Here is a 26,899-nt window from a genome sequence, read left to right on the forward strand (position 1 = left end):
ACTACCATTATCTTGATTGCCTTGGTAAAGCACAGTTAATATGTGAAGTTTATAACCAATTTTAGTCTGTAGTTATAGCACAAAACAGACTGAAATACGTCATGATGAGTTGTATAAAAAAAAAATCCCTTTTTTTGAGTAATTCAGATTTTATTTCGCATCCTAGTCAGCAAGAATTTTGATATTGCCTTTTCCAGACAGTACTAAACAATTGTAGGATATAATAAAAGATGTCAGATGTAATTCGAGTACCAGCAGAATATGGTCCCATTTTCAAAGTACCTCCATTTTGTTATTTTTTTAGGGCCTTATATGATCACGTTGCAAAACCAAATGCAGTATTTTAGGTGTTCAGAACATGGCCTTTCTAATAACTGGTTTAAGAGAGTTTGCGGAAGACACTTTTTCTTAAAAGTGGGCCAAAAGTAGCCACTTTGGCATTTTTAGAAAAATTGTCAATTTGTGAACTATCAGAAACCAGTAGGAAAAGGAAATTTTACATTATAAGACCTTGTATTTGTAAGCTGTTAGGTGCAAAGTTTCAGGTTTATCTCGTAATTGCTTCCAAAGATACAAAAAGCTAAAATTCACTTTTTTAAGCTTCTATTTTTTTGGCAAACAACTTCAAATTAACCACATAAAAACTGCTGGAATCCTTTTTTTTTTCACTTAAAAATGCAAAAAAAGTTGTACAAGATGGCCTAGTTTTGTTTCCTTCAAGAAAGTATTGCCAAAGATATTATATGTCTCAAATTTGCCAAAAACTCATGGGTGCATTATTGATAGCAGTGCTATGGGGTCAAACAAATGACTTTACTTCCAAAAGTATTGAATTAGTGGTAGTGAAACTTTACCAGTGTTTATTGGAAACATGTGTGAATGTTCATGCAATTTCATCAAAATCTGTGATGGTCATGCAGTAACCTCTAGAACACTTGTCATGGAATGACCCAATATTTACATTTGTTCTATACAATTTAGGAACATAATTTATAAGTTACTGCAAGCAACAAAATCACTGAGATAAATGATGGAGTAACTTGATATGACTAAATAAAATGATTGCTCTGGCAAAAACTAGTGAAAACAGTATTTCATTTTTGAAACTTTTTTCACATAATGGCTGACTAAATGGAGAGGAAGATTATAATATTATCAGTCCCTATACATCACTAACTTTCTCCCATGTCTCCTGTATCTACTTTGAATCTGCATCATCAACTTCCCATCTCTCTCTGCCAGTTCTCGCCTAGAAAATCTTTCCGTTGCTACCTGCTCTCCAGTATGTGCTAAAAAAGAGCTGTCACACTAGTGTAAAACTAATGATAACTAGTTCAGATCTCTTCCAGACACATTGTCATAGTTTAAAGGAAGCTTAAGTATACAAGACAATTTCTGAATGTTTCTAGTGCACTCACCAAGCATTGCTGTAATACACATGCGATTGGATGGCAACAGTGTAACAAGGAGTGCACCATCTTTGGAAACATCAACACTTGCATCATTGTGAATTTTACATTCCGAGACAATAACATTCTTCTCAGCTGAAATTTCCAAAAAATTAAGATAATACATTATATGTAGGTCATACAAAACATAATATAAATGCAAGAAAGAAAGTGTGTGACTTGTAACCCTTCACATATGTAGTCAGAAATAAGGAGAGAAAATTAAAACATATGATAGACATGAAACACAGTGAAAGCTTACATGTAGAATGCCTGTTGTAATACTGAAAACTGTTCTATACCTCACTGAAATGTTTAAAAACAACGAGTGAAGAAGAATTAACAGATGCTGCTGAAAAATGAATGTCTTAATTAAACAGAAGCATCCCTCAGAGCTACACAGATTTTTCCCCTTTGTCTTTTTATCATCTCTCTCACACAAAACCACCTGACTTCAAGCTTAATTGTTTAGCAGTCTTTCATTGTGTCTGTCTACGACTCAGTGATACCTGTATGTGGTTTGTACCAACCAAGACAGACAGGCTGTCACAGTAACAACAAATATGAAACTAAGTAAGAAAAACCCACTGATTTGTATGGAATAAAAAATCTGATATTGCTCAAGTATGTGACAAAATAGCTTATTTAGAAATAATGCTATTTCTTCATCATACACTTCTGCTTTAGCTATACAAATGAACCGGAGTAACCAGTCAGGAGTGAACTTTTGAGTGTGAACAGTCTTGTCCTTGATCAGTTCATAAGACATGTCATTATTTTTGCAGGAGGGAGATTTTAATTTGCACTCACATGACAGCTATTAGAGATCACCATTTGCATCTACATAAATAAAACAAAATCCTTAACAATTAATAATCTTGAATGTAACTATACACTTAACAGCCATACAGATAGCATTAGAATTACTTTAGCATTTAGCTAGTTCAGACCAATAGATTCTAGCACTATATTAGCTGTTTGACTAACAGGAACTCAATTCATGAAGATTTACAATGACAGGCTCCGTAACAGAACACTTGCTGATTTCTCGTTATTAATCTTCGGGTTGCATGTCTTATCAGTCTGCCAGTCTACAAACTTTCCAAATGCAGCATCTGTTTTTCAGACTACACTAATTCACAATAACATTAAGCAATTTCATGGGCATTGGCAAGCAGCTGCAATTTCACTCTGGTTTGTTACAAGTTGTGAGAGATGTGGTCGATTAATAAATAAGTGATAATATTGCATTGCCTGGTATATGTAGTTTGCGCTTTGTTGGTTTTCACTGAGTGAATGCTGACATTTTCAAACTTAATGACTGAACTTGGGAAGGTATGGAAAATTGGTTCATATCAAGGGTTGAAATAACTAGACACCATCTCACAGTGGTTACTGTGAGATCTTTTAGACTTTGATTCCTTAAATATAACCTTGTTCTGAGGAATACAGGCAGTGCCTGAGAACACCGAATGAATGATAAGGAACCTCATCTTCTCAGCACACCAGAATTTTCATATTGCCGCATTCCACACTCATTTCCTACCTCACTGAACTACTTTGTTCATATTTCCGTTTCATCACTATAACAAATGTGGGATGTTCCACAGTCTCATACCTCTTGTATTATTGTCCGTAGCCACATGGTCACTTGTCTCCATATTTTCTATCATGGCTCAAATAAGATGCCTGATGCCCCGGGGAAATTCCACGTCAAATCAACACTATCTTACTCTTAAACCTTAACCAGCAGGTATGTTGTAAATAGTCTTCACGGCTTTGCCGCCAGATGAAGCTGTGGCTGTGCAAATTCCACAATATTCCCTTGGAGCAACTGTCAGACATCTTCAGGTGGTTCAACCGTGCTGGCAGCTGGGTATGACTGACTGTATCCGCACGTCGACACCCCTGTATACAGAACACATGTGCGAAGAACGCACAGACGCCGAAATCATGTATACTTTTCTTGTTTCCTGCGGTATGTGAATGATGCATTTCTGGTGTGGCCACAGGGACTTGATACTCTACCTACATTTCTTCAGAATTTAAATTTGCTCCATCCGAATATAAACTTCACAACGGAAGTGGAAAAATATGCTACTTTACTTTTTCTTTATGTTTTGGTATGATGGAAAGCAGATGGAACCTTGTGACACAGTCTCTACTGCAAGCCAAAGCATACAGATCTATATTTGCAGGCCACCAGCTGACATCACTCTGCACAATGCAGTAGTGCATAACATACATTAGTTCATAGACCGTGTGTGGTATCTGATACTGAAAGCCTGTTGAGTGAGACACAACATTTGAAGACAGTGTTTCGACAAAACATTTATTCTGAGAGACATATACGTAATGTATTCAGGCCCAAGCGAGTTCAGTCCTTGGAGCAGATTGAAGATACAAAGACACCCACCACTTCCACCTTCTTGTCATATTTTGGTGCCACGTATTCAAGAATCTGAAGAGTCCTCAAAAGATATGACATTAAGTGTGGTTTTCGACCATCTGCACAACTGAGGAACCTGTTGGTTTCAGTTAAGGATGATTCTTGGCCCGGGGAAACGTGGTGTGTATAAGATTACTTGTCAGCGTGGGGCAGCATATATAGGCCAGACATGTCAAACAGTACAAGAATGCTGCGATGAACAACAGCATCATACATGCCTCCATCAACCGGAGAAGTCGGCAATCGCAGAACACTGTCTGAATACAGGACATACCATGATTTATGAAAAGACTGAAGTTTTGTCCCTGGCATCATCTTTCTGTGACTGCATCATTAAGGAAGAAATACATATCTGTACAGCTGATAATCTCATCAACAGGGCTGCAGGATTTTAACTGAGCACAGCCTGGAACCTTGCAATGGCTGCTATTAAATCATGACAAGGAAACAAGATTTTTCGATAACAGACCTATCATAACATTGGTCTAGTATGGTTTTTTAGTAAGTAACATCTGGCTGCACTGTTAGTAAACACAGTGTACAGTTCACGTGCAGGTGTGCAGGTGGGCTGCTCTGCGATTTTAGGTAGAGCATGTTTGAGTATGGTGCCACCTATCTGCAAATCATTGCTCATGCGTGATCTCCGCAGTTGTGCGTTCTCTGCACACCTGTGCTGTATGCTGGGGCCGACATGCAGATACTGTCAGTTGTACCCAGCTGCCAGCAACGTTCAACCTCCTGAAGATGTCGGACAGCTGCTCCGAGGAAATATTGTGGAGTTTGCACATCATCTGGCACCAAACCCTTGAAGACTATTTCAACACTATTTTAACATGAATTTTAGCTCACCATCTCAGATTTTGATGAAACTTGGCACAGACGTAGCTTACATATAGATTAAGAAAATATCCAATTTGATTAAAATACGTCAACCCATTTTGAAAATATGGCAATGTGAAGTTGTAAAAAAAAAACACTTTTAAGTAGCGCAAACACACAAATAGAAAAAGTTAATGGTTTAAATTAATATGCACAGTGTAGCTACAAGATAAGCTAAGATTTCATATATAATATTGGTCTCAAAGATTTAGCTAAGCTTTCACATATAATATAGGTCCCTTTTGTGTGTGTTACACATGAAGGTATATTACACAAATGTGCCAGTAAAATTTAAAATAATGACGTAAATGTCTGGTCTTCTGGGCTCGAAATTTTTTCCAAGTGGCTGGTCCTCAAAGTGTTAAGTTTTAAATGATAATTAAACGCTCTGTGATTTAAGAAATTCTCAAATGTAATGTAATTCATCTTGCATGAAAGGTAATTTGCTTTGAAAATAACGCTTCAAAATATTTTCCCAAGACATGCTAGAAATGGGTACGTTTCAGCGGTAGCCAGAGAGTGCCGAAAAACAGGTATTACTGTGCGTGCGCAGCTATGATGATGTAGGAAACCCATGTGTTCATATGTATAAAGCACTGATTTTACATTATGTCATAAAAGAAACAGGACATCAGAGGATATTCCAAGAGCATCAGAATTTCATAAACCACACTAAAAATGCATAATTCGGATTGAAGTGCACATTCGTATATCCAGATTCACAGTGAGGTAGGCTCCAACCGGACATTAGGTTTTCAATGTGGTTTTCAAGATATATATGTGTGTGTGTGTGTGTGTGTGTGTGTGTGTGTGTGTGTGTGTGTGTCTGTGTTGGGCTTACGGGCACTCGATGTCGAGGTCATCAGGGCCCTGACACACATTAAAAGAAACAAATGTGGACAAATTTAGTATAATGGAAGCATACATGCAAAGAAAATAGAATGTAAGGAAAATGAGAAAGGAACCATAGGAAATTGTCATTGGTCGGCCCCTTACATAAAATAGAGGCGAGCCAGTCACCCTGTGTACAAATTGAGACCCTCTTTAACCATATTCCTTTGAGTATTTCCTAAAAGAGATGGCAGATCCACCGGCACGTCAGCCGCGGCCCCCACTGGTCAGAAAATAAAACGCATTCCAATAAAAAGTGGCGCACAGTGACCTGGACGTCACAAGCACCACACATTGAGGAGGCGGGGGGGGGGGGGGGGGGGGGGGGAGGGGGTTGGTCTTCTCGCTGGAGCAGGAAGCCGTGCGTCATAGAACGGTGACCTATCTGAAGCCGAGTGAGGAGAACCTTGTCCCATCTACGGGGCTGAGAAAGGAAGTACACCACACATGCATTGTGGGCTTGACTAAACGGAGCTTATTGTCAGTCATTTTCAGCCACTCATCCTCCCACTGATGCACGACTCGTGAGCTCAACAGTGAGGTGAGTGCGTGCAGGGGGATGGCACACTGAAAGACTTGTGGATCGAGACACACCTCCTTGGCTGCGAGATCTGCCCTTTCATTTCCAGCAATGCCGACGTGCCCTGGAACCCACCAGAATGCCACCTACTTCCAAAGTCGTTTTAGTTGGAGGAGGGCATCCTGGATGGTCTGGACTATTTTATCTGCAGGATACAAACTTTGTAATGAGTGAAGGGCACTTAGTGAGTTGGAACAGACAAGAAATTTAGGACAGGAAGGGCACCTCATCTACTCCAGAGCCCACGAGATTGCAGACAATTCTGCATCAAAGACAGTAAACGCTTGAGGTAGTCGGACCCTGAGGACATGATCTGGAAAAACAACAGTGCAACCAACGGAATCCCCCAGTTATGACCCATCTGTAAAAACAGCTACATAGTCGTGGTGGTCAGATAAAATGACAGAAAATGTTGTATTAAAAATGGTGGAATGGTGGCAGGAGTGCAATCTCTCTTGTACTGCACCAAATCTAAAATCACTCTGGGCCTCTCCAGTAACCAGGGTGCCAGGTGGTTAAAACCCTGGATTTGGGGCTGTACGGGATCCACACCTAGGAGCTCCAGCACACATTGCGCGAGGATACAAATTGGTATTGTGGCTCAGGGGGGGGGGGGGGGGTGATGTGGGAGGGAGGGAGGCAGGGGGGGGGGGGCGGGTGGGACGGTCCAGAGGCAGATGAGCAACAATGTGGTGAGTGGGTGATGTTGGAGCTGCAAAAAACTTACAAGACTGGTGCACCAGCAGAAGCTGGATATGAGACTGGTCCGATAAGCACCCATGGCCAGTCGAATCCCCGCGTGGTGGACAGCGTCAAGGATCCGCAAATAAGAGGGCCTTGCTGGCCCATACACCATGCACCCGTAGTCCAGCCGCGAATGCACAAAAGCCCGATAAAATTGGAGGAGTCGCACCCTGTCCGCTCCCCAAGACCTGTGGCTGAGGCACTTGAGGATGTTCAGTGCCTTCAGGGTTCTGGCTTTCAAGTCTTGCAGATGTGGCAAACATGACAATCTGGAGTCAAAACTGAGCCCCAGAAACCGCACTGTGTCTCTAAAATGTAAGATAGTGTCCCCCATATGCAAGGCAGGCAAGTTAAAAGGACGACGAGAATGATTAAAATGAATTAAAACACTACCCTGGGGGACACCATTCTCCCGCTCAAACCGATCAGACAGTATGTCACCAACTCAGGTCTGAAAAAACTGCTGAGACAGGAAAGATCGAATGAAAATGGGGAGGTGGCCACGAAAGCCCCACTGATACAGTCGTGTGAGAATACATTGTCTCCAAGTAGTATTGTTTGCCTTACTGATATCAAAGAATATGCTGATACAGTGATGCTGACAGAGGAATGCCTGCTGAATAGCCACCTCTAGGAGGGTCACGTTGTCGACCGTGGACCGAAATTTCTGGAAGCCACACTGAGAGCGGCTAAAAAGTTGCCTGGTCTCCAACAGCCAGACCAGACGATGGTTAACCATTTGTTCCAGGGTCTTTCCGACACAGCTCATCAAGGCAATACTTCAATAACTACTGGGACATGTGCGGTCCTTTCCTGGTTTGAGGAGAGGGATGAGAATTGCCTCCCTCCATGAGTTGGGGAAGATGCCTGTCTACCATATTAGATTAAAACATGGGTGCAGTGTCAGAAGTCTCATTCAGTGCCGATTCGAGCTCCCACATGGAGAACGGGGAGTTGTACGCCTCAGAACTGTTTGACCTAGTGTCCAACCTTTCCCTCTCGACAGATGCACGGTAGTGATAAAACGCTGGATCCTGGCTTGCAGGCAGTGGTTTGTTCAAAATGCTCGGCCAGCATCTGAGTAATGTTTCTAGTTGTTGTTTGGAGGCACCCCTGGTTCAGCATTGCAGCTATTGGTAAACAGCTGTGTTTACCGGAAATCCTCCAGATGGCTTCCCGTACCTTTGAGCAACAAGAGGAACGATTGATGGAATTCATAAACTCATGCCACGACTGCTTTTTGCTCTCTTTAATGACATGGCGAGCCTTGGCTTTCATGATTCAAAAGGTTACGAGATTGTCTGCTGTTGGGCGGCACTTAAACCACGAAGAGCTGCATGTCTGTACCGGATAGCTAAATGGCAGTCTTCTGTCCACCAAGGGACAGGTTGCTTCTGAAGAGGGCCGAAAGACTTTAGTGTGGATAGATCAGTAGCGTGATGGATCACATACATGATGTGATCCACCCATTTCTGGATGCTGTCACGATGTTCAAGCACATGCAACTGGCTGAACAGAATCTAGTTAGCCTCACTGATCAGCCATGTTGGTGACTTCTGTTGCAGCAACACAACATAGAGTAGCTGAAGGCAGATAGGGAAGTAGTCGCTGGAATGATGGTCGTCAATGACCTCCCTGTGAACAGCGTCAGCAAGGGGTGGAGAGCAGAAAGATAGGTTGATGGCTGAGAATGACCCAATAGCAGTGCAGAAATGAGTCAGAGCACCAGCGTTTAGGAGGCGCAGCTCTCGAGATGCCAGGAGGCTCTCCAAAACTCAACCCCAAGGCCAAGTAGATGTTGAGTCCCACAGTACATGCCTGGTATTGAAGTCACCCAGTAGGGGAAATGGTCAGGTGAGTTGTGTGATAAGATCTGTGAGAGCCTCAGAGTCTAATGCATCCAGTAAGGGAAATAAAGGGAACAAACTGTAAGCCTCTGACGTGCAGAAATTTCAACTGCAACTGCTTCCAGGTCGGTATCCAGGAGAAGAGCAGAGGAGTGGTGTCCATTATTGACAAACACAGCAACCCCTCCCTTGGCTCTTTCCCCAGTCAGGTCATCCTTGTAATATAGCGTATACCCCCGCAGTGCAGGGGCATCAGATGCTTTGAAATGTGTTTGCAGAAAACGCAAGCACAGATGGCGTTGCTGCACTAGGAGTTTCAGTTCCTCCATGTGTGTCCTGAATCCATTCATGTTCCACTGTATAATGGGAGCCATCTATCAGGGGGTAGTACTTTCATCCTGACTTTCTGACGGGGAGGGGAAGCCACAATGGGTGGAGGGTCAGTTTTGGAGCGAGATGGTTGCCCCAATCTGTCATCAAGCTCCATAGTCTCTAAAGAATAATTGACAAAGACGTCAGAGAGGTCAATGTCGACATCGTCAGGTTATTTTCTGCCTGATTCCACCGATGGTTGACATTTTGCCTTCGATTTTTGTCCCTGGGTAGACTTTGCAGCCACAGTTGTGGTTGCAGGTGTGGCAACATTGGACAGTGTACCAGATGGAACCTTTGGAGGGGCAGGAAGCTCTACAATGTCAGCAACCACATCTTTCTCAGATGTTCTCGGGGGAGGGACAGGCGTAGAAACGGCTGCAGCAGCGCAAGTGCATGGACACATGCAGATATTAGTGCCGACACTAGCAGCCTCCATTTGTGTAGCGCGTCAGCTTTCTGTGTGGGCTGTTTAACAACTGAAGTGAAGGAGTTAGCAAAACACGGGGGCAGCATGACTTTATAGAGCTTTTTTGCCTCATTATAGGGAATGCGCTTAATAGTTTTAAGCTCCTGTATCTTCCGTTCTTGCAGATACACGCTGCAGTCCCGACTCCAGGCGGGGTGAGGTCCAGAACAATTTACACACTTCAATAGAGACAAACAATGGACATCTTCAAGGGTGGCCTGACCATACTTGTCACAAGTAACTTCTCCACGACACCTGAGAGTAATATGCCCACAGCACTGGCATTTGAAACATCACATTGCGTTGGGTACATAAGGCCGCACACTTAAGCGAAGGAAACCTGTCTTAATATGCTCAGGGAGTTTCATGCTATTGAACGTCAGTATAAAAGAGTCTGACTTAACAAGAACCCCATTCACCATCCTCATGATATTTTGTACGTCAACTATTCCTGCTGGAGCCCACTCATCTTTCAGTTCCTCTTTGGGAATGTCCACCAGATCCCTGCATGTCACAACACCTTTGCTGTAATTCAAGGTGGTGTGCAGATCAGTTTTGATGGCATATTCCCGAAGGGAGTGTGTGTTCTGGAGATTCTTTGCTTGTTGGGTAATAGCGGTTTCCACCAACTGCGTCCCATTACGCAATCTCTTAACAGGTTTCAAACTGCCAGCAATGCCCTAGAGCCCTTTTTGAGTATATGAAGGGGGAACTTTCTTGAAGCTGCCCTCTTTTCTTTTAATGGTTAAAAGCAGATTCTGACCGCCAGCATGTGTTCTGTTACTAGTCATGACACTCTCAGATTTCGCTCCAGGGTCAGGAGGACTGGCTACAAGTGCCCTCTTGTTGGACTGGGAGGTGGCAAAGAAGATTTCAGAGGATCCATTTTTGTCCCAAGAGCAGCTAGGTAATTAGAAGTCCACCTACACAGAGCTCCACGTGCCTAGGTAAGCCTTATACAACTGAGGTGTGGTGGGTTCCTCAGAGGTTGCCTGCTAACAACTGTTCCACCACAACAACCATGCATCTCATGAGCATGCAGCACACCTAGAGATTGCAGATTTTTTTATAGAGGTTTATTCCATCCTCGCGATCCGATCAGTCAAGCCGAGATCCCCATTCCCTGAGACACACAACGTTCCATCACCACACCACACGGTGGTCGCTGAGGTATGCCCAGAGCTTATGGTGACGGGGACTGGTGGTGCTTACCAGTCCCCAACTCAGGAACCCTGGGGTCGCCAAGCCCGTACCCGGCAAATGAAAGTCGAGTCCCTAGGAGCTTCAGGTTGTAAATTTTCTTGGAGTATGAGTTCTGTACTATCTCGCATTTGGTTCTTTATTATGGTATTCTACCATACTTGCAAGAAGATGAAAATGTGCACCTGAAATTCAGCAAACTTTGGAACTAGCCAATACTGTGGACTGAAACGCTTTGGTTCAAATAAATAGACTGCCTCAGTGGAAAAGATTAATAAAAGCCAAATTTCCTTAGAAAACTGACAAAAGAAACTTCATTGTTCTGCAAAGCGATTAATGCTTGACTGCCCAAAACTTGGAAATAAAAAAAATCAGAAAACTGAAATTATTAACATATTTTAGCCTTCCCTAATTACGTGAATGTATTTTAATTCACTAGATAGCTCCGGGCCACATAAATCCATCTTAGTATTCCTTTGATGTGGGAGCTGTAAACGAAGAGGAAACAGCGAAATCACTAAACACTAACATTGATCACATGGAGACTACCCACCTTCCCCATGAAACAACTCGAGAGTGCTCTGTGTGCGTGCGCATCTGGCAACCTGGGCAGGACAGAAAATTGTTTCCGATCAGCATCTGGCTGCTACTGCTGATACAGCAAACAGCCACACTTCAAGTATCCAGAAGTGAGAGCGTACGTGACTCAAATGCGCATGTGCATGAGCTCACTGGCAACTGCTCAAATGAACCTAATTCACACAGCTGTGAAGTCATGCTCATTGGAAGCAATTTGTTGTTACGAAGTATTACATAGTCTTCATCCTAAGGCCTTTGACACATTTGGCTGTTGGCAGATGTTTGTGTGTGTGCACCATGTTTTGTTGTTGTAAATGGCACATTTCCTTTGCAACTAAATTTTTTTCTTCCTCTAATCTCTCATTCATGTTTCATTGTTGCAGTATTATTATAGAGTAGCAGGATTCAGTAATATTCTTTGTTAGAATATCAGTTCTTACCAGACAGTCAAAATTACTAAAACTGAATTGAAAACCAAAACAATGAAAAAATCCTGGAATTTTGAAAAATTCTCTAGTTTTTCCCGCTATATGTAGGATGAAAAAATTCCTTGGTTTTTCCAGATTTTCCAACTGTCCCAGGGCATATACATCTTGATTGCAGTGTAGGGTAGCCGTGCGGTCTGAGGCGCCTTGTCACGGTCCACGCGGCTCCCCCTATCGGAGGTTCGAGTCCTCCCTCGGGCATGGGTGTGTGTGTTGTCCTTAGCATAAGTTAGTTTAAGTTAGATTAAGAAATGGGTAAGCTTAGGGACCAATGACCTCAGCAGTTTGGTCCCATAAGACCTTATCACAAATTTCCGAATTTTTTCCATCTTGATTAAGCTAAAATGATGGGACAAGTGTCACTTTGCAACATTTTTCATGAGTTTCACAATGGTATACAACACAATACAGATTTGAGAGGAAAATTGTTTTCCTCATTTAAATGAAAATTTAAATTTTTAATTTTTCAAAAGCATTTTTGCTAAAATTTTTGAAAAAATTACAACACTTCACATTATTGTGAACTTATTCCTTAAATATGAAGGTGGGACTGCCATGAGATCACACTTTTATAAAACTTCAAAACTTCATTTTAAACTAAAAAAACAATATTGTCATAAAATTTATAGATTTCAGTAGAAATGTACATGTTGTTGTTGTGGTCTTCAGTCCTGAGACTGGTTTGATGCAGCTCTCCATGCCCTGTGCAAGCTGCTTCATCTTCCAGTACCTACTGCAACCTACATCCTTCTGAATCTGCTTAGTGTATTCATCTCTTGGTCTCCCTCTACGATTTTTACCCTCCAAGCTGCTCTCCAACACTAAATTGGTGATCCCTTGATGCCTCAGAACATTTCCTACCAACCGATCCCTTCTACTAGTCAAGTTGTGCCACAAACTCCTCTTCTTCCCAATTCTATTCAATACCTCCTCATTAGTTATGTGATCTACCCATCTGATCTTCAGCATTTTTCTGTAGCACCACATTTCGAAAGCTTCTATTCTCTTCTTGTCCAAACTATTTATTGTTCATGTTTCACTTCCATACATGGCTACATTCCATACAAATACTTTCAGAAACGACTTCCTGACACTTAAATCTATACATGATGTTAACAAATTTCTCTTCTTCAGAAACACTTTCCTTGCCATTGCCAGTCTACATTTTATATCCCCTCTACTTAGACCATCATCAATTATTTTGCTCCCCAAATAGCAAAACTCATTTACTACTTTAAGTGTCTCATTTCCTAATCTAATTCCCTCAGCATCACCCGACTTAACTCTACTACATTCCATTATCCTCATTTTGCTTTTGTTGATGTTCATCTTATATCATCCTTTCAAGATACTGTCCATTCCATTCAACTGCTCTTCCAAATCCTTTGCTGTCTCTGACAGAATTACAATGTCATCGGCGAACCTTAAAGTTTTAATTTCTTCTCCATGGATTTTAATACCTACTCCAAATTTTTCTTTTGTTTCCTTTACTGCTTGCTCAATATACAGATTGAATAACATTGGGGAGAGGCTACAACCCTGTCTCACTCCCTTCCCAACCACTGCTTCCCTTTCATGTCCATAACTGCCATCTGGTTTCTGTACAAATTGTAAATAGCCTTTCGCTCAGTGTATTTTACCGCTGCCACCTTCAGAATTTGAAAGAGGGTATTCCACTCAACATTGTCAAAAGCTTTCTCTAAATCTACAAATGCTAGAAATGTAGGTTTGCCTTTTCTTAATCTAGCTTCTAAGATAAGCCGTAGGGTCAGTATTGCCTCACGTGCTCCAATATTTCTATGGAATCCTAACTGATCTTCCCCGAGGTCGGCTTCTACCAGCTGTTCCATTCGTCTGTAAAGAATTCGTGTTACTATTTTGCAGTCGTGACTTATTAAACTGAGAGTTCGGTAATTTTCTCATCTGTCAACACCTGCTTTCTTTGGGATTGGAATTATTATATTCTTCTTGAAGTCTGAGGGTATTTCGCCTGTCTCATATGTTTTGCTCACCAGATGGTAGAGTTTTGTCAGGACTGGCTCTCTCAGGGCTGTCAGTAGTTCTAATGGAATGTTGTCTACTCCCGGGGCCTTGTTTTGACTTAGGTCTTTTCACTGCTCTGTCACACTCTTCACGCAGTATCCTACCTCCCATTTCATCTTCATCTACATCCTCTTCCATTTCCATAATATTGTCCTTAAGTACATCGCCCTTGTATTGACCCTCTATATACTCCTTCCACCTTTCTGCTTTCCCTTCTTTGCTTAGAACTGGGTTTCCATCTGAGCTCTTGATATTCATGCAAGTGGTTCTCTTTTCTCCAAAGGTCTCTTTAATTTACCTGTAGGTAGTATCTATCTTACCCTAGTGAGATATGCCTCTACATCCTTACATTTGTCCTCTAGCCATCCCTGCTTAGCCATTTTGCACTTCCTATCAATCTCATTTTTGAGACGTTTATGTTCCTTTTTGCCTGCTTCATTTACTGCATTTTTATATTTTCTCCTTTCATCAATTAAATTCAATATTTCTTCTGTCACCCAAGGATTTCTACTAGGCCTCGTCTTTTTCCCTTCTTGATAATCTGCTGCCTTCACTACTTCATACCTCAAAGCTACCCATTCTTCTTCTACTGTATTTCTTTCCCCCATTCTTGTCAATTGTTCCCTTACGCTCTCCCTGAAACTCTGTACAACCTCTGGTTTAGTCAGTTTATCCTGTCCCATCTCCTTAAATTCCCATGTTTTTGCAGTTTCTTCGGTTTTAATCTACAGCTCATAACCAATAGAGTGTGGTCAGAGTCCACATCTGCCCCTGGAAATGTCTTACAATTTAAAACCTGGTTCTTAAATAGCTGTCTCACCATTACATAATCTATCTGAAACCTGTCAGTATCTCCAGGCTTCTTCCATGTATACAGCCTTCTTTTCTGATTCTTGAACAAAGTGTTAGCTATGATTAAGTTATGCTCTGTGCAAGATTCTACCAGGCGGCTTCCTCTTTCATTTCTTACCCCCGATCCATTTTCCCCTATTATGTTTCCTTCTCTTCCTTTTCCTACTATCGAATTCCAGTCACCCAGGACTATTAAATTTCCATCTCCCTTCACTATCTGAATAATTTCTTTTATTTCATCATACATTTCTTCAATTTCTTCGTCAACTGTGGATCCAGTTGGCATATAAACTTGTACTACTGTAGTAGGCGTAGGCTTCATGTCTATCTTGGCCACAATAAGGCGTTCACGATGCTGTTTGTAGTAGCTTACTCGCACTCCTATTTTTTTATTCATTATTATACCTACTCCTGCATTACCCCTATTTGATTTTGTATTTATAACCCTTTATTCATCTCACCAAAAGTCTTGTTCCTCCTGCCACCGAACTTCGCTAATTCCCACTATATCTAACTTTAACCTATCCATTTCCCTTTTTAAATTTTCTAACCTACTTGCCCGATTAAGGGATCTGACATTCCACGCTCCGATCCGTAGAACGCCAGTTTTCTTTCTCCTGATAACGTCGTCCTCTTGAGTAGTCCCTGCCCGGAGATCCAAATGGGGGACTATTTTACCTCTGGAATATTTTACCCAAGAGGACGCCATCATTATTTAACCATACAGTAAAGCTGCATGCCCTCAGGAAAAATTACGGCTGTAGTTTCCCCCTGCTTTCAGCCGTTCGAAGTACCTGCACAGCAAGGCCGTTTTGGTTAGTGTTACAAGGCCAGATCAGTCAATCATCCAGACTGTTCCCCCTGAAACTACTGAAAAGGCTGCTGCCCCTCTTCAGGGACCACATGTTTGTCTGGCCTCTCAACAGATACCCCTCCGTTGTGGTTGCACCTACGGTATGGCTATCTGTATCTCTGAGGCATGCAAGCCTCCCCACCAACGGCAAGGTCTGTGGTTCATGGGGGTCTGTGGTTCATGTACATAACACACCCATAAAGACTACATGTTAAGTTGCTGAGAGCCTTCGTCAGCGAAAGAGAAACACACAAATCAATTCATACATGAAAGCAAGAGCACCTCATGCACACCTGATTGCCAACTCCAGCATCTTGATACCTGGAGTTTCCATTGTTTAACTTACCCATAAATAATTTTAAATTTTTTGTAAATATATTTGTAACATGTATATAATAACTAGTGACTATGATGAGTGACAATTTTTTGAAACAATTAAATATATAAATTTTTAATACAGTTCTAATCTTAAAGCCGTAACTATTAAAAGTTTTGAGTATATGTAAAAAGCACAACTTGGGATTACAAAAATATAACTGTTTAATTTAACTATTCATGACAGAAACTGCTAAGCTCCGTATGCTAGGTAGTGGAGAATTGGCACCTTATAAATACTATTTGACAGAAGTACCGTGCAACCCAGCGTCAACTCACTGCATTAGAGAAACTAGAAATGACCCAATAAAAAATTCATTACAAAATGAATTTGTTAATACCATGGTTGAAAGTATCACTTGTCACCAGTGGGTTTCAGTACAAAGATATAGCTTGCTTGGTCATGGATGCAGAAGTACTGGATTATTTTCTGAAAAATTGATCATACTGACACACCATTATTTTCTAGCTAAGCAGTACAGCTCTTTTGTAAATGTGCACCCTCATTCAAGTTTTCCTTGACTTCATTTACAAATGTGCAGTGTTTTGGCACATCTATTTTCTGTAAGGAACATCTGCATGAAGAGACCAACAGATAAAGATCACGACAGTCTACCCTACTAAATGAATGAATATTCTGCAAACTGTATGAACTGGTAACTTTGATATCAACAGAAATGAAAGGGGGGTTGGGGGAACACACACATAATGCAGGGTCATTTCATGTCAAATCAGCAAGTTCATGTCATCCGCCATCTCAGATTTTCGTGAAACTGTAGTTATAACATTTTTTATTGTCTCAGATTAAAACTTCTTTTTACACTGAATTTACAATGTAGTGATGTTCTGATAATTTGGCTGTGTGAGAATGACCACGCAAAGTGGTACTATCTACAGAAATACTCATACTTCGGGTCTTCATGAAGCTTTTGATTTGGAATTTTTGCAGAAGTTAAGAGAGGCACATAGTTAAAAGAAATACAATTATTTAAATAGTAAACTAACAGAGAAAACTACAAAAAATGTTAGTGTGTGTCATTTTCCAATTTCTGGAAAAATTAAAAGGGCACTGAAAAATGTTTCTATCACATTTCTCCAACTTGTTGGGAACCTAGTTTTGGTTTCAAATATGAGGGTTGCCCAGAAAGCGCCTTTTTTTCCCCTTTCAGCAATTATTTATTCAACATAATGAGAATTACACATACAAAATAATCCCCCCCCCTCCCCCCACACAGCCTATTTTTCCACATGCCAGGTGTAGAAGTATGAAACCGGAATGTCCCTATAGATGGTGCTAGCCATCAGTGTAGAGGCTGCTTCTGCAGTGCCATCTGCTTCCTGCAATGGCTGATGACGAATGCCAACAACATTAACCCAAGTACCATACACTGGTATTCATTTCAAACCTATAAAAATGTCCCATTTTTTTCCTTGGGTGAAAGCTATGGGAAAGGTGCAGAAAGTGGGGAAAAATGGGTTCTGTATGAACTGAAAGAAAGACAGCAAGCAAATCGAAAGACCACTTGTGAAATGCTTCTCACCAGACACAAAAGAAAGTCATTTCTCCATCTAACAGTGACAGGTGATGCAAATGGATACATTTTGAGAATCTTAAGCATCGTAAATCATGGGTGAATCCACGCAAACCATCGAGATCCACTGCAAGATCAAATCGCTTTGGAAAGATGACAATGCTCTGTGTTTAGTGGGATCAGACAGGTGTCGTCTATTATGAGATGCTAAAGCCTGGTAAAACCGTTAACAGTGATTGCTGCCAACATTGATTTAAATTACGCATTATGGGAAAAATGACTGGAATATGGAAAAAGGCAACACAAAGTCATATTGCTCCATGGTAACACCCCTCGACAGACAGCAAAACAGGTCAGTGAAACAATTGCAGCATTCAGTTGGGAAATACTAGGGCATGCGGCTTATTCTCCAGACTTGGCTCTGTCTAGTTAACATCTATTTGCATCACTGGGGCATGCTCTCACTGAACAACACCTCAATTCATATGAAAATGTACGAAAATGGCTCGCTGACTGGTTCGCTTCAAAAAAGAATCGGATGAGCCTCATGTAGCTGAAGCTGTAGAAAGGGCACAACAAGCTTTCAAGGACTTGAAAAAGGTAAGGAAATTTGTAAAGAGAAAGAAAGTTCTGTTGTTAGGTAGCTCCCATGGTAGAGGTTCTGGCCAACTACTGCAGGAAAATCTAGGTTCAGAGTACCAGGTCACAAACTTTTCCAAGCCCAGTGCAGATCTGGGTCAGGTAACAGATGATGTAGGTTCTTTATGCAAGGATTTCACAAAGGAGGATGCCATGGTTATAGTGGGTGGTCTGGGAAATAGCACTGACAGAGACTCTGAATATTCCATAGAGTGACCTGGTGAAGATAGCATCAGCAACGAAGCATACAAGTGAGGGATTTGTGTCTGTGTTGAGACGCCATGATCGGCCTCATTTGAACTCTTCCGTCGGGAGGGTGGACTTGGAGTTGGAGTGGCTGCTTAGGACGGATATAGGGTCCCACATTGGTTTAACTCCTGTGGATGCTATCGATAGGAAGGCATAGCCTTCACCTCAATAGGAAAGGGAAGGGAAAACTGTCTGGGTTGATTGCAGATAACTTAAGGGGGGACACTGTCACAAGTGGTAAAATACCAGTGGTCCCAGGTGTCAGAGGGATGCCTTTTTTAGGATAGGGAAGGGGGAAAGAAAACGAGTTTTAAGAGAGATTGGCAGACACACTCAGTTTGAGAAAACAGATGAACAGGAGTCAGATTTTAGCATACAGCCTCCATTTAAACAATGTTTAACAGAAAGTAATCAGAAACTTCCAGTTCATCTTCGCCAATGCAGCTGTAATACCATTATTATGCAGTATCAGTTACCTTTATTACATCAGAACATTCCGGGGCTCAGATATAAAGTTGATGAACTACTCATCATTTGTATTGATGAAATGAATTCATCTACCAAATTGACATAATCTGCCTCTCTGAACATCAAGTGACCACTGGTATAGAGGTGTTAGACATTTCGGGATTTAAGCTAGCTTCCTACTTCTGCAGAGTAGATATGGATGGAGGAGGAGTTGCCACATTTATTAAAAACTGCCATAAATTCAAGAACATTGACATTAATAAATTCTGTTTAGAGCAGCATCTAGAAGCATGTGCAACAGAAGTAGAGTTCCATAACAAATCCTATATAATAGTAACTATTTACCGAGCACCTGCAGGAAATTATAATCTATTCATAAATCATCAAGAAGCTCTTTTGGGTAATTTAACAGGAAGAAACAAAGAAATTTTGATTGCTGGTGACTTTAATACACATTTTCTAATGCAATCTTCCAGTAAACATTTACTGCAGTTAGTAATGTTGTCCTTCAATCTAACTCACACTGTAAACTTTCCAACTAGGATCACTAAATCCTCAAGGACAGCCATTGATAACATTTTTATAGACAAATCAAAGGAACAAAATCATATCATACAACCTGTAATAAATGGACTATCAGATCAAGACAGATCATGACATGCAGCTCCTTGTTTTAAATGTAAATTCTAAGCAGATTATCAAGACTGCTAAATCTGAGTACAGGAGGGTAGTCAATCAACCAAAAATTGAGTGTTTTAGAAAACTGCCTGGAAAGATGTTTATAGTGCTCATGACATGAATGAAAAATGTAACACATTCATGAACAATGTCAGTACCATGTTTGAAAACTGTTTTCCTCTAAAAGTTACTCAAATTAAACAGAAGTCTATAATAAAACCATGGGTTACACAAGGAATAAGGATTTCCTGTACGACAAAAAGGAAAATGTATCTGTCGACCAAGAATAACTCCAATGCTGATGATTTAGCTAAATACAAGGAATACTGTAAAATATTAAAAAAAGTTTGAACAGTCCACGGGTGTACTGCCGGTCCATAGTGCCCAATGGGCACAATATTTCGGCGATTAGACATGTCGCCATTGTGAGGTGCACTGACAAACTGAGCTCCTGAGGGCAGGCAGTTGTCCTAAATCCCCCACCCCCGAGGTGTTCTCTCCATGCCCGCGCTTCGGCGGTTGCTGAGAGGCTGGCGCCGGCATCTGTGGTGGCGTCGTCCGCCCTGGTCGCTCATTCATTTTCTTTGCTGAGCCTCTTTTTAATTAGACTCAGTGCTGGTTCCCATGCCTTGCTGAGGTTATAACCGCAATCTCTGTTGATGAGTTCGTCCCTGGTACGAATTTCGATAGCCTCTCTAACGACGCTGTCCCAGTATTTAGATGTCTGTGACAAGACCCTGATATGTTGGTAGTCCATTTCATGATTTTTGGACAAACAGTGCTCTGCAACTGCTGACTTGTTGGGGTACGTAAGTCGAGTGTGCCTCTGATGTTCTCGGCAACAATCTTCGACTTGCAATGGGGAGACCACGTTCGCCTGGAGCCCGTGTTCGCCTGGAGCCCACGTTCGCCTGTAGTCGCGAATTTCTATATGGAGTATTTTGAGGAGGAAGCTTTGGCGTCATCCAAATGAAAACCTACTTGTTTTCTATGTTATGTTGACGACACATTCGTGATATGTCCCCATGGAAGGGACAAGCTCCTAGACTTCCTTACACACCTGAACTCCATACATCCGAACATCAAATTCACTATGTAGACTGAAGCATAAGGAAGTTTACCATTCCTGGACGTCACAGTCAAAAGAAGAGCGGATGGCACCCTGGGCCATGGGGTACAGGGGAAGAAAATGCACACCGACCTGTATTTGCTTGCAAATAGCTGCCACCACACTTCGTAGAGGAATGGGGTACTAAAAACACTGGTGCACAGGGCGTGCACCATCTCGGACGCAAAGAGTCTGCCCCATGAGCTGGAACACCTCAAAACTGTATTTCGGAAAAACGTGTACTCGGAAGGGCAGATCAGATGTGCTCTAGGCCCCACTTCTACAGTACAGTGTGTGGAGAAGGACAAAGTCTCGGAGGAAGAGATAGCCACCGCCTATATGCCATATACTGGCACACTATTGGGGAAAATAGGACGAATATTAAGGAAACACCGAGTAGCAACTGTCTTTTGCCCACCCAATAAAACATGAGCATTACTGGGAAGTGTCAAAGACGATCTCAGTTCGCAGAAGGCCGGCATATACCAGATTCCCTGTGAGTGTGGGAAGACTTACCTTGGACAGACAGTGCGCACCACCGAAGATCGTTGCCGAGAACATCAGAGGCACACTCGACTTATGTACCCCAACAAGTCGGCCAGTCACAGAGCGCTGTTTGTCCGAAAATCACGAAATGGACTACCAACATACCAGGGTCTTGTCACAGACATCTAAATACTGGGACAGCTTCGTTAGAGAGGCTATCAAAATTCGTACCAGTGACGAACTCATGTACAGAGATTGCGGCTATAACCCCCAGCAAGGCATGGGAACCAGCACTGAGTCTAATTAAAAAGAGGCTCAGCAAAGAAAATGAACGAGTGACCACGGCGGACGAGGCAGTTACACCGACGCCACCACAGATGCCGACGCCAGCCTCTCAGCGGCCGCCGAAGTGCGACCATGGGTGCGGAGAGAACGCCTTTGGGGGGGGGAGGGGGATTCAGGACGGCTGCCCGCCCTCAGGAGATCAGCTCGTCAGCGCACCTGATGATGGTGAAACGTCTGATCGACGAAATACTGTGCCTGTTGGACACTATGGACCGGCAGTACACCTGTGGACTGTTCGAGCAAGAAATACGCTGGGAGAAGTTGAAGAATCACATTTAAAAAAGTAATTCAGACATCTTAACAAATGCACTACGAGAAGAAGATAGCAATGTCAGGGAACAAAATAAAAATAATATGAGATATAGTGAAAGAGGAGACTGGTAGAACCAGAAAGGAACAGGAGCAAATAGCATTAAGGGCAGATGACACATTAGTAACGGATGGGCATAGTGTGGCAAATCTATTTAACAAGTACTTTATATCCATTACTGATAGAATGGGATTGTCAGGATCAGTAAAGAATGCCCTTGAATATCTGAAACTAGCCTTTAAAAATAGCTTCAGGTACATGAATATGTCACTCACTTCACCAAAAGAAATAACTTCCATAATAAAATCTTTAAAAACAAAGCGTTGTAGTGGTTACGATGAAATATCAACAAAGTTAATTAAGGCATGTTCTTGTGAGTTTAGTACAATTCTAATTTACTTGTGTAACCAGTCAATTATAACTGGGACATTTCATGACTGGCTAAAATATGCAGATGTTAAGCCTCTATTCTAGAAAGGCGATAAAGAGATACCATCAAACTACAGACCGATTTCACTTTTGCCAACATTCTCAAAAATTTTAGAAAAAGTAATGTACAGGCAGCTTCTCAACCATCTGACCACAAATAACATATTATCAAGAACACAATTTGGATATCTGAAGGGTTCTGATATCGAGAAGGCTATTTACATCTATAGTGAAAATGTACTTAATTCATTAAATAACAAATTACAAGCAGCACGTATTTTCTGTTATTTGTCAAAGGCATTTGATTGTGTGAACCACAACATACTTTTATATAAATTAGAATTCTATTGTGTCACGGGCAGTGCTGCAAAATGGTTCAAGTCATACCTCGCTAACAGGAAACAAAGGGTGTCAGTGCAAGGGACTAGTAAATTAAGTCATCAGTCATCATCAGAATGGGAAGAAATTACATGTGGTGTCCCACAAGGATCCATCTTAGGGCCACTGCTTTTTCTTGTGTACATTAATGATCTCTCATTAGTTACACTGCCAGAAGCAGAGTTCATTTTGTTTGCAGATGACACAAGTATTGCAGTAAATAGTATGTAGAGTGTAGTTCTAGAAAGATCTGCTAATGATATTTTCATGGATATTAATAAATGGTTTAAAGCCAACTCACTGACATTAAACTTTGAAAAGATTCACTATATGCATTTCAGAACCTGTAAGAGGTTTCCACCCAGCATATGCATAAAAGTATGAAGAAGAGCAGATAAAAGAGGTTGACAGTCTTAAATTCCTGGGATTACAAGTTGATAATAAATTCAGTTGGGAGGAGCACACCACAGAACTGCAGAAATGCCTTAACAAATCTGTATTTGCAATTCGAGTGTTAGCTGACATAGGTGACATAAAAATGAAAAAGCTTGCATACTTTGCCTACTTTCATTCCATAATGTCAGATGGTATAATATTTTGGGGTAACTCTTCAAGTCAAACAAAAGTTTTCAGAGTCCAAAAGCGTGTAATACGTATTATTTGTGGATTAAATTCACGGACGTCCTGTAGAAACCTCTTCAAAGAACTGGGTATAGTAACTACTGCCTCTCAGTATATTTATTCCTTAATGAAATTTGTCCTAAATAATATATCTCTTTTTCCAACAAACAGCTCAGTTCATACATACAATAACAGCAACAAAAATGATCTGCACAAGGACTTAATAGCACGTACTTAAGTTCAAAAAGGGGTCCACTACTCAGGAACACTATCTTCAATAATTTGCCAGCAAACACAAAAAATTTAGTTACAAATAAGGATCAGTTTAAAAGGAGCCTGAAAGACTTACTAGTGGCCAACTCCTTTTAATAGAATCAAATGATGTATTGTATATAATCATACTATTAGTATTGTTATTTCAGCTTAAAAAATAAATAAATAAAATTGACATGTTCCACATCCACGAGGATCTCCTCAGCACGAAAAACTAATCTAATCTGTTCTTTTGGCATGGCATTCACAGCCTGCCAGAGAGATGGGAGAAATGTATAAATAGCAGTGGAGATTATTTTGAATAAAATATTGTTTATCAGCCTCAAACAATGGACATGTAATTATTGCAACCAAATTCCGGTTTCATACTTCTACATTTGGTAATCTCCACCGTGTTATATGGCCTTCCTCCAGAGTGAAACAAGGGGTGTATGCCCTGTCAGTACCAATTCTAGTCCTGGTGGCAGAACCAGTGTTTCACTGTGTTAATCACTACTCATCGTCCTCAAAATGTCTTCCACGAATGGCATCTCTTGATGATCCAAACAAATGGAAGTGCGAGGGGGCTAGGTCAGCTGTGTCAGGTGTGACAGCCATGGATGGTCTCCCCAACCACTGCAAATTGTGGAGATCCACTGAACTGCCTTCTGATGACTTCCCCCTAGGTGCCCAGGGACTAACTGTACTTCTGTTGGCAGCAGATGCTCCATAGACTTTGCACAAGCGTTTATGAATATTTCCAACAGTTTCTTTCTCTGCAGTGAGAAATCCAATGATGGCACATTGCTTGTAATGTACATCACCTACAGATGCCCTTTTGAAATTTTCCTGCAGCTATGCTGTCAGAAGTAATGGACACTTGGCGCATTCACTCAGGAGACTTCAAATAATACAAACACAGCGTTTCACATTCGTAGCATTGTTTTCGACTGACAAAAAAAAAAAAAAAAAAAAAAAGCAGTACATTACTTTCTGGGCAATCCTCATAATTCCCAAGATTGTAGGCTTCCTAACAAAACAAAAATATTAATGGGTTTTCTGTGACCGGATGGTTCAGTTATTTCCAACACAGCACTGTCATATCTTTCAAGATACTGACAGAGGTTGTACCTTTCTAGGAAAAAAAAATTTAACAACTGTGCTCAACTTCTGCAAATATAGAAAAACAGTTGAAATCATTATGGCCAAATAATGATTTCTTAAATGTGCAAAATACTTTCAGACAGAGCTGTTACCATGCCATTTTTTGCTTCAGATGAACGATTCTTAACAAAAAGCATGGGTCTTGAATACATGGAATGTTCTTTTATATGTTGAAGTATATCATATCACTGCTCAGAGTATCATTTAAAACACATTGTGTAGACTGATAAACTTTAGTGCATGTTCTCATGTTTTGTTAAAATAATAAAAGTGCATAGCTAATAGTTATAATTGAAATATTTACATTACTAACATTAACATTATTTAGGGGTATCAAATAACAGGGTGTATACATGGACAAGGAAAAAAAAAATCCCGGATTTTCCGGTTGAAAATACACTTTCTCCTGGTTGAAAATAAACTTTTTCCGTGTTAAGTGACAGTATACTTTTCCTCGGCACTGTAAACTTATCAGTCCTTAGAACGTTTATGGTTTTCTACACAGACGAATTTGGCGGTAACAGAAAACAAAACGGGGGGGGGGGGGGGGGGGACGACGACGACGACGACGACACTGTTTGGAAAGATCTTTGATGTGCAGCAACACGTACGCTGGGTTTTTTCGTGTTACGGTGGTATAAATTCTAATTCCACCAAACACTGCATGTTACTTTCCGAAGCAATGAAATCGAGATTGCGAAGCGCTTTTATAAGCCAGTCATAGCTCATGTCACGTGATCTCGCCTGCTGATGACAGCATAGGACACGTGATGTAGTCAAGGAATAGCAAGATCACTCTTAAGTAGCGTGAACACACAAAAAAGAAAAGTTAATGGTGGAAATTAATAGACATAGTGTTGCTACAAGGAAAACAAAGCTTCACGGATAAGCTGCAAGAGAAGCTAAGCTTCCACATGTAATGCTGATCTTTTTGCGCGTGTTACACTTTAAGAAACATCACACAAATGTGGCAGTAAAATTTTTAATAACGACGTAAATGTCTGATCTTCTGAGCTCGAAATTCTTCTAGATGGTCGTCCTCAAAGAGTTGATTTTTGAATGAGAGTCACACGCTCTGTGATCTAAGAAATTCATCATACATTCTCGCACATAGTTCATTTTGCGTAAAAGGAAATTTACTTTCAAAGTAACACTTTTCAAACCATCATTCGCAATATTTTCCCGTGACCTGCTAGAAATTGGTTCGTTTCAGCAGTTGCCAGAGAGCGCCAGATAACAGGCGTCACTGCGCCAGCGCAGCTACGATGACGCAGGAAGCCCGCATGTTCGTACGTGTAAAACATTAAAAGATCTTACATTATGTCATAAAAGAAACAAGACATCAAAGGATACTTCAAGAGCATCGGAATTTTGTGAACCATACTAAAATGCATAATTCGGCTTAAAGTGCACAATCGTATGTCCAGATTCGGATGTAAATTTTCTGGAGTACCAGTACTCTTATTATGTTAGGTTCATTATTATGGCATAATCCCATACGAGCTAGAAGATGGAAATTGTGCACTTGAAACGCAGCGAACAGTTGAAACTAGCCAACAATGTGAAATTAAACACTTCGTTTCAAATAAATTGACTGCCTCAGCGCCAAAGATTAATAAAAGCCAAATCTCTTTAGCAAACAGACAAAAATAACTTAATTGTTCTGCAAGGCGATTAATGCTCGACTGTCAGAAACGTGGAAATAAAACCTGAAACTAACAACAAATTTTTAGCCTTCCGTAAGTATGCGAACGTATTTTAACTCATTTGGTAGCTCCCGGCCACAGAAATCCTTTTTGGTTTCATTTCATGTGGGAGCAATAACCGAAGAGGAAACAGCAAAATCACTAAACGTAAACACAGGTCACGTGGAAACTACCCACCTCCTCACTACAACTCAGACTGCTCTGTGCATCAGCCCCAGATCTACGATTTCCGAACCAGAGCAATTTAGACAGTGGCGCCAAGCCACCCATCTGTAGCCAGAAGAGGAAGAAGGTACTACTCACACGCGACTCAACTGCGCACGCGCAAGAGCCCGCCAGCAACTGCTAAAATGAATCTAATGTAAACAGCTGTCACGTCACGCTCATCGGAGGCAATTTGTTGTTAAGAAGCACTGCATATTCTTCCTAAAGCCTCTGACAAACTTTGGTTGGCACACGCTTGTATGA

General features: G+C 41.2%; 1 protein-coding gene across 1 annotated transcript in view; it reads right to left on the reverse strand.

Moving 5' to 3' along the window:
• The window catches only part of LOC124774996, a 338,749-nt gene that overhangs the window by 12,564 nt on the left and 299,286 nt on the right, over positions 1-26,899 (reverse strand). Inside the window, exon 24 of the mRNA XM_047249749.1 lies at positions 1,419-1,544. Coding sequence (XP_047105705.1) covers positions 1,419-1,544 — 126 coding nt within the window. The remainder of the gene's footprint in view (positions 1-1,418; positions 1,545-26,899) is intronic.

Source organism: Schistocerca piceifrons, chromosome 2 (assembly GCF_021461385.2).
Source record: "Schistocerca piceifrons isolate TAMUIC-IGC-003096 chromosome 2, iqSchPice1.1, whole genome shotgun sequence".
Lineage (NCBI taxonomy): Eukaryota > Metazoa > Arthropoda > Insecta > Orthoptera > Acrididae > Schistocerca > Schistocerca piceifrons.